Source organism: Myotis davidii, unplaced genomic scaffold (assembly GCF_000327345.1).
Source record: "Myotis davidii unplaced genomic scaffold, ASM32734v1 scaffold459, whole genome shotgun sequence".
NCBI classification, from domain to species: domain Eukaryota; kingdom Metazoa; phylum Chordata; class Mammalia; order Chiroptera; family Vespertilionidae; genus Myotis; species Myotis davidii.
Genome location: NW_006289838.1, coordinates 271,158 through 280,525, shown reverse-complemented (window position 1 = coordinate 280,525; position 9,368 = coordinate 271,158). Strand labels below are relative to the sequence as shown.

At 47.3% G+C, this 9,368-nt stretch overlaps 1 protein-coding gene across 1 annotated transcript in view; it reads left to right on the top strand.

Annotated features, from left to right (window-relative positions):
• The window catches only part of AP3S2 (adaptor related protein complex 3 sigma 2 subunit), a 35,976-nt gene that overhangs the window by 6,674 nt on the left and 19,934 nt on the right, over positions 1-9,368 (top strand). The window contains exon 4 of the mRNA XM_015563235.1: positions 2,686-2,757. Coding sequence (XP_015418721.1) covers positions 2,686-2,757 — 72 coding nt within the window. The remainder of the gene's footprint in view (positions 1-2,685; positions 2,758-9,368) is intronic.

The window sequence follows — 9,368 nt, the reverse complement described above, 5'->3', positions numbered from 1 at the left end:
GGATGGAGTCCACAACCTGGCCATGTACCCTGACCGGAATCGAACCATGACCTCCTGGTTCATAGGTGGATGCTCAACCACTGAGCCACGCTGGCCGGGCTAGACTTTTTTTTTAATCCCTCTTAAGACTTTCGAGTTACCATTCCTTTGCTTCTCGTTTTAGTTTTACTAGGTGATGTATATTTCCTAAATGATAAAAAGCTAAGCACAAACTTAGCTGTGTAAGGAAAGGGTAATTTGCCACTTTTATTTTATTTATTTGTTTTGTGAATCCTCACCCAAAGATATTTTTCCCATTGATTTTTAGGTAGAGTGGAAAGGAGAGAGGAGGAGGAGTTGGAGGAGGGGGGGTGTGGGTGCAGAGAGAGAGAGAGAGAGAGAGAGAGAGGCTGGCGGGGCGAGGAGAAACATCGATGTGAGAGAGACACATCCATTGGTTGTCTCCTGCACAAGGCCCCAGCCGAACCTGCAACCAAGGTATGTCCTCTTGACTGGGAATTGAACCCATGACCCTTCAGTGCTCAGGCTGATGCTCTAACCACTGAGCGCACCAGCCAGGGCGAATTTGCCACTTTTAGATGAAGGCTCCCAAGAGGAGATAATGTGAGGAAAGTGTCTAGGTCATGGTCTGGCTTTAGTATTCCTGATAGTTTACAAGAGCCCCTTCTGGGGAAGTCTGAGGTCAAGGGTGAACCCCGGGAAACTTAGAAGAAGATTTGCTATTTATAAAAAATGAAATTTTCTTTTTTCCTTAGCTTCACTGAGATATAATTAACATATAACATTGTGCAAGTTTAAGGTGTGCAGCCTGTTGATTTGGCACTCGAATGTATTGCAAAATGATGACCACCATAGTGTTATCTAACCTCTCTTATCACCCCACACAACCACCTTTTCTGTATGTGCAAGAACCAGATTTTTTAATGGATTAAAGTACAACACCCTTGCAAGCTAGAATGCTAGCTGGTTGGTGACAGAGGACCTAACATTAGAACAGGAAGTCTGTAAAGCCCCAAACTTTAAAAGTGTGACCTTTTTCCAACTGCCTCCGCCCCTGGACGGAAGCCACGAGCCGCACTCCATTCCCCTTGGTGTGTGGGTTTGTGATCTCGCCACCTCAGGCTGGGCTTCTGGATTTCCAAATACTTCTTCCTGTTCAGTCTTGTCACCTTATCAACGGAGCTACATCCATCTCCACTGTTAATACCCATTCATTTTCTAAATTTGACATTTTGGTCTTCATTTTCAAAATTCCATTGATCCCATATGTAGGCAGGCTTGGGTTTGTCACCTTGTTTCTTGCTTCGCCGAGGCGTTTTCCTGTTTTTCCTCTTGTTCAACAAGTTTCATGTGATTCCCAGCTGCTGGGTTATAATCGCTAAACCTGGTTATTCTGCTTCCTGCGGAAGCTTCGCTCCGGGGGCTGCCATGTGAGCGCCATCGCTATCCAAGGAGCCACTGTGTTCCCGGTGCCCACTGGCCAGCACATTGAGAACCGAATTCCCAGTAGCTCGGCTTCTTGTTGTTGTTGCTTTTCAACCATTTCCTTTTCTCGCTGTTCTTGTCATTTCTCTGCCCTTCCCAACCTCCCAGCAGTCAGGCTGAAACTTTGGCTACATCTTCTTCCTTTTCCCATTCCCCTCTTTCTCTCTCGACTTCTGCTTTTTGGGGCACCCCTGCTGCTACCCCTTGACCTTGAGCAGGAAGAGGTCTGATCGCACATTTCTTGGCTTCTGGATCAGGATTCTTCTGCCCCCTGGTCCTGGATGGAGACTCTTCCCACTTCCGGCTTTAACTCCCTTTTATGCGACTGATTTTTTTTTTTTAAATATCTTTATTGATTTCAGAGAGGAAGGAAGAGGGAGAGATAGCAACATCAATGATGAGAGAGAATCATGGATCGGCTGCCTCCTGCAAGTCCCCCACTGGGAATTGAGCCCACACCCGGCCACATGCCCTTGACCGGAATCAAACCTGGGACCTTTCAGTTCTATCCACTGAGCCACACCAGCCAGGGCGCGACTGAGGTCTTGAGTGACTCCTGCCTCTTGATGATTTCCTTTGCATTTGTGTGTGTCCTCACCATTTTCAGGTGAATTTAGTCACTCGCTTCCTCTACATGACGAATGTTCTTTGTCATTTTGTTCCTCAGAACTGTGTGTCTTAGGGATTGAATTTTAGATACATATCTTATTATTTTGCTGTCTGAGCTGCAGTACCTTCATTTCAGTCTCTTCATGCATCAGCACGCCTTTTGCCTCAGTTTTGACTCCTTCGGTTCTTGATCTTGATCATGAACTTGAATAATGGTGTTTTGAGGCTCGAGGAAAAACATGCATGTGACTGCCCTTTTTTTTATATATACGCTCTTTTTTTATTGATTTTTTTTATTTAGAGAGAGGGAGAGGGAGAAACAAGCCCTTATCTCTAAGCCACAGAGCAATAAAAGAAGACAAACATGGGCTGCTAAACAAACAAGAAACACAAACAGAATGATCTCTTAGAAATTAAAAACCTGAGAGGAAAATGGGAGAGAAAAGATAAGAAAATAAGGAGGTTTCGTTTTGTTTGCGATTTACCTTAAGGTAAATAGCATGACTTCCCCTTCGCTTTCACATGTGATGTTTATGAAGATGTGGATATTCCCTGTTTCTCTTCTTTACCTATTTCTTTATGTTTTCCTAGGTTTTTGTGGAGACCCTGGATAAATGTTTCGAAAATGTTTGTGAATTGGATTTGATCTTCCATATGGATAAGGTACCTTCTTTCCCAAACCAGGGTCACCGGAAAGCCAAGAGCCTTGGCCATCCCAGCCACCTCTACACTTCCATGTGCTTTCCTTTGTGTGTTTTTCACTCTGGGGATAGTCCTAGAACCTGGTTTTGCTTTTTCTTAATATGTGTTTTTTTAATATACTTTTATTGATTGTTTACAGAGAGGAAGGGAATGGGATAGAGAGCTAGAAACATCAATGAGAGAGAAACATCCATCAGCTGCCTCCTGCACACTCCCTGCAGGGGATGTGCCCGCAACCAAGGTACATGCCCTTGACCGGAATCGAACCCGGGACCCTTCAGTCCGCAGGCTGACGCTCCATTCACTGAGCCAAACCGGTCAGGGCTTAATATGTTTTTTTTGATGCTCCACCAACTAAGCCACACCGGCTGGGCCTAGAACCTATTTGTTTTATATATATATATGTATATTATTGATTTCAGAGAGGGAGAGAAAATCATTGATAGGCTGCCTCCTTCCACGCCCCACACTGGGGATCGAGCCCACAACCCAGGCATGTGCCCTGACTGGGAATCAAACCCTGACCTCCTGGTTCGTAGGTCAACGTTCAACCACCGGGCTACGTCAGCTGGGCAGAACCGGTTTTTATTTAATAACTGAAGTGTGATAGTTTTGGGGGTATTTTGCAAAGATCTGTTACCAGTTGTAACACAGAGATTACCACTGGGCCTGTATCATGGTTCAGCTTTTCAGACAGACCTCCTGGTAGATGGCAGTGATGTCCCTAGAAAGTGAAATCAGTAGATTTACGTCGGTTACCAAATGAGTTTCCCCGCAGTAGTACAGTGAGAGTGAAGCTTTCGAATAATCACGATACAGAGGCTTTGACTTTGTGAAACTTTTACTGTTCCCGAACAGTAAAGCAGTGACTAAGACATCATTAACGCAGTTTAAGGCCATGTGATGCTCCGTAGGGAAGCTGATATCAGGCAGGATTGAAGTGGTTCGTAGTCCACGTTCTCCGACATGGCCTCCGCCCTCATCCAGATTAAACGTGAGCGGTTGCCAGCAAGGGGACAGCAGCTGCCGCATTTGTTTTATTCCCCTGGGCACACGCCCCACCCAGTGCTGCTCGCTGGTGGAAGTCCGTGCATCTCAGGTTTGCTTGGTCCTGGTGTTTCTTCAGCTGATTGTCACTGTGATCCTTGGCCCTTGGAGGGTGGTGGTGATTTTTAGGAGACTATGTGCTCGTGGCTAAGCCATGATCCTTTATTACTCTGTTTCCACCCTGATGAGGCAGACGTTTTCATTTTTATTTATTTTTAAATTCGTACCCAAGGATATTTTTCCATTGATTTTTAGAGAGAGAGGGAAAGACAGAGAAATATCGAAGTGAGAGAAACACATTCATTGGTTGCGTCCTGCACATGCCCTGACCAGGGCCCAGGCCAGGGAGGAGCCTGCAACCTAGGTACATGCCCTGGATGGGAATCGAACCCAGGACCCTTTATCTGCAGTCCCGTGCCCTATCCACTGAGCCATACCGGTGAGGGCGAAGCGGATGTTGTTAGATCCCTCACTGTAGCATTGCTGTCCGGGGGCCTCTCATTGTCAGCGCACTCTCCCAGGCTCTGGGGTGGCACTCTGCCAGCTAGCGCAGGCTGGCCATTCTCAAGGTCGGCTGTTGGAACGCAGGAAATTCCTCTCAGCATGCACCTTGACTCTGACTCCACAAGGAGCCTGGGACCAGGGAGTCACAGAGCCCCATTCCTTCTGGTCTTTGAATAACGTCCTTTTATTCGGTGTCGTTTCACTGTGACATTGGTGAGGTGTTGTTCATGTCGATCAGCCCATGGTACAGTGGTTTCATGGACGTCATTTCACTTCAGGTTGCGTTAACCTGTCATTGACGTTAAACGAGGGCTTGCTATACTTGACTTGGCGCTCGCCGAGCCTCACAAGGCTTCCAGAACCCTGGTTGCTGGTTCGATTCCCAGTCAGGGCACATGCCCAGGTTGTGGGCTTGATCCCCGGTAGGCAGTGTGCAGGAGGCCGCTGATCGATGTTTCCCTCTCACATTACATTGTTCGTCCTCTCTCTCTCTCTCTCTCTCTCTCGCCCTCGCCCTTTCTAAAAAAAAGTTTTTTAAAGTTTTCTCTTATCTCCTGAGATAATTGTGAGCTTTGCCTTATCACTTACGTTATTTTTAAAATATTTGTGAGGATACCTGCTAGGGCTGTAAAGTAATTTGAGGCCCAGGTACTTCACTGGACATGGCTTTAAAAGGAAATTAGAGGCCATAACAATGTTGTTTCTCCTATGTCTTATCTTCACATTAGTACTGTGCAGTGTTTTGACACCGCTGCAGGTTTCTTTTACAGTCCGTAGGGCTGTACTGTTGGATGGTTCTTACGACATCAGGACATTGCCCTCCCTGTGTCCTGGGCTTTCTGAACCGTGAGGATGTGAGGAGGCGGACTCTCACTCTGCCCCCCTGGAGACTGCCTGAAGGTGTTTTCCGCAGGTGACTTCCTTTCACTGGATTTCAAGCTTATCTCTGCCCTCCTGTAGAGCGTTTCTGATTCAGCCATATCTTCTTTCGAGAATAGAAAGTGATCTTCTTTACTCAGACGCAAAGGCCACGTGGTGGGATCATTGGAATGCCACCTTGAACTCTCCGTTCTAATTAGCTGAAGGCTCTCTGCACTTTAAGTCAGGAACTCCCATCGGTCCCTAGACCTTTACACTGTGCGTGGGGTTGTCCTGGGTGCGGCCCCATCACCCCGAACAGGTGTGGCTGGAGCAGCAGGCCCGTGGGGGGACCAGAGATGGCAGTCCTGCTGCCTGGCAGTTAGTTACTTTCTAATCTTGGGACTTTTTTTTAAGTATTTTCATTGATTTCAGAGAGGAAGGCAGAGGGAGAGAGAGAGAAACATCAGTGACGAGAGAGAATCATGTGCCCTGACTGGAATCGAACCCGGGACCCTGTAGTCCCTGAGAGGACACTCAGTCCACTGAGCCAAACCGGCCAGGGCTCGTCTTGCTCTCCCTCCTGGGAGCAATCACAAGCACTGCATCTAGTCAAATACATATATAGCAAAGCTGCACGTCGCACTTCATAGAACTGCGTGTAAATTATACCGAATGATACAGCACCTACTCATGAGCTCTTTCATTTAAGGACATTTGATCAGAGGTAGAGAAAGAAGAACGGGACTGGGAAGAAATGGCTGCTTCAGAGAATGTGCTCTGAAATGCAGGAGGCAGGAGAGATGGGGGCCCATTGGCAGCTTTTGGCTGAGAGCCTGGGGTCCCGGATGCGGGAGCACGTTGGGCAGCCCTGGTGGCCCTTGTGTGCCGAGTGTGTCACAGCCTAAGTAAAGCTGGGTGAGCACCACAGATGTGACGACAATTGGAGGTAGATCGGTGCCAAGTAAGAAAGCAGGGAGGCTGTATAAATTCCTGAGTGGAGAGTCACCAAGGGCAGGGCGGCCAAGGTGACTTGACAGCTGCCAAGGGCCGGGTCTGTGCTGGGTGCTTCATGTCCAGTCGTCTTACATAACGTGGGCGTGATCCCCCATGTAACAGACCAGCAAGCTGGGGCTTAGACTAAAGGGCCCGAAACTTTAAAAATTCATGTTTTAGCCCGGCCGGCGTGGGTCAGCGATTGAACGTCAACCTTTGAACCAGGAGGTCACGGTTTGACTCTGGTCAGGGCACATGCCTGGGTTGCGGGCTGGATCCCCAGTGTGGGGTGTGCAGGAGGCAGCTGATCAATGATTCTCTCTGATCATTCATGTTTCTAGCTATCTCTCCCTCTCTCTAAAATCAATAAAAATATATTTTTTAAAAATTCATGTTTTATCTAGGAAACCACAGAATTGGAGAATTTAAAAGCGTGATTATTATAATAGACATATGTAAAATTTTACAGAATTTGGCGACTTCTGTAAAAAAAACAGAATTCCAGGAGAGTCTAGACCAGTGATGGCGAACCTTTTGAGCTCGGCGTGTCAGCATTTTGAAAAACCCTAACTTAACTCTGGTGCCGTGTCACATACAGAAATGTTTTGATATTTGCAACCATAGTAAAACACAGACTTATATTTTTGATATTTATTTTATATATTTAAATGCCATTTAACAAAGAAAAATCAACCAAAAAAATGAGTTCGCCTGTCACCTCTGACACGCATGTCATAGGTTGCCATCACTGGTCTAGACTTTCAGAATCCACACACCTGACACAGCAGAAACACAAGCTGAAGCTATGGCGAGGGGCGGAGAGCAGGGTGTGCAGGTTAGGGGTGAAGGCCACTGGCGATTTGGAACTATGCATAAACTCCAGCTTGACAAGGGTCACCAAAGAGGCGCTAGTGACATTTCGGCATCTTTTCATCGAGTTGCTGATACTTAGCATCGCTTACCCCTCTACTACATGCCAGCAGGACCCCTGCCCGACGCCTCTCCAGAGGCCCTCAGGTGGGGGCAGCACCGTCCTACATGAGAGCTCTGGGTAGGGTGCACAGAGGGTGTATGCGATCAGCCAGAGAGAAGTCTGAAGAAGAAGGGGGTGATCAGACTGGAGAGCCTGGTCCTCTGCGTTTCTCTGAAGGACACTTCCCAGTGTCCCTTTCGCCAAGGAGTTCTGATGCTCCCTCATTCTTTCCTCCTTTAAATATGTTTGCATTGATTTTAGAGGCAGGAAGGGAGAAGGCTGGAGAGAGAAACATGGATGTGAGAGAGAGGCATCAAATTGGCTGCCTTCCGTACACACCCTGACCGGGGACTGAACCTGCAACCTGGGCATGTGCCCTGACTGGGAATGGAACCAGAGACCTTTGGATGCACGGGACGGCACTCAGCCAGCTGAGCCACACTGGCCAAGCACCTCTCATTCTTAAAGCTTTCTCTGTTCCTAATTTCCGTGATACACATGTACCTGGCATTTTATCTATCTTATCTGGCTGTTCCGTCTGGCCTTTCCTTTCCTCTTAAGTGCTCACTTTTCTCCTTCTTTTTTAAACTTTCTCTTAGGAAATCTCGTACGATATCATGACTTCAGTGATCTGTCTGCTGGTGAATCCTAAATTTCCACCAAAATTCACTTCACTTTAAACTCAGTTATGTCTAAAACTGAATCTCCAGCCTGGCCCATGTGGCTCAGAGGTCGAGCGTCATGAGATCAATTCCCAGTCGGGGCACATGCCCAGGTTTCAGGCTCCATCCCTACAGTGGGGATGCAGGAGGCAGCCGATCAGTGATTCTCTCTCATCATTGATGTTTCTATATCTCACTCTCCCTCTCCCTTCCTCACTGAAATCAATAAAAATAATTTCCAGCCCCTGCCTCTCCAGACTGACAGTTCTCTCATCCTTCAAGGAAATTAGTTTTCAGAAAACCTTTCTTGACACTCCTTGCCCATAAACTGAAATACCCGGACCTGTCTCATTATCCCCCCTCCCCCCAACGCCCTCAACCACTGGTGCTGTTGCATTTAACAGTGGGCTGTTTGGTTATTTGCCTGATTAAGAGCAGACACTGTAGAGCCCGCATGGCTGCGCTGGATCCTGGCTCTGCCCCTTAGGAACTGGGTGTGGACGGGGAGTCATGGTAGCACCTGGCTTCTGTGGTGGATGTGAGCATTACATCTATGGAAAGTGCTTAGAACAGGGCCTAAATGTAGTATTTCTTTCTTTTGTTTATTTGTCCTCCCTTCTGACCCCCCAGATATTATTAAGATAAAAAAATGTTCAGTTTTTATTTTTTAATCCTCACCCCATGACATGTTTTTATTGATTTGAGAGAGAGATGGGGAGAGAAACATCGATCGGCTGCCACCACCCTCTATATGTGCCTCAACCGGGGATTGGACCCACAAGGGTATGTGCCCTGACCCGGTATCGAACCTGTAACCTTTCAGTACATGGCCTGATGCTCCAACCAACAGAGCCAGCTGTCCAGGGCCAGGATCAGACTGTCTTGTTCGCCACAGCTTTTCCAGGTGTTAGCACAATACTTGGCACATACTAGTTCCTCGTTGTTGAATTCATTTATCCATCCACTATTCCCAGTGCTGGGAAGTAGATAATAAAACACCCTGCCTTCATGAATCTTGTCTGTTGGGGGAGACAAGACAAAATAAATGCTTGGTCGTGATGAATGCAGGGGAGAAAATAAAGCAGGCCAAGGAGTGGGTAGCTACGGCTTGATAATTTTTTTTTAAATATATATTTTATTGATTTTTACAGAGAGGAAGGGAGAGGGATAGAGCTAGAAACATCGATGAGAGAGAAACATCAATCAGCTGCCTCCTGCACACTCCCCACTGGGGATGTGCCCTCAAACCAGCACTGTGCTTACGCTCTTAGTGATTTTAGTGCTTGAGGATGCAATTCAGACTTTCAGTCTGTGTGGTTCATAATTCCTTAATCCTTGACTGGAATCGAACCTGGGACCCTGCAGTCTGCAGGCCAATGCTCTGGGGATCGGATTGGATGGTCCTTGTTACATGAGAAACCCGTCCCTGCCTGGGGGGGGATGGGGTGAGGGACGACGTACGGTGGGAAGTCCCTTTCAGAAATGCACTATGTACATACGTGGTGTGGTTTCACCTGGTCCTCCAGGCGCAT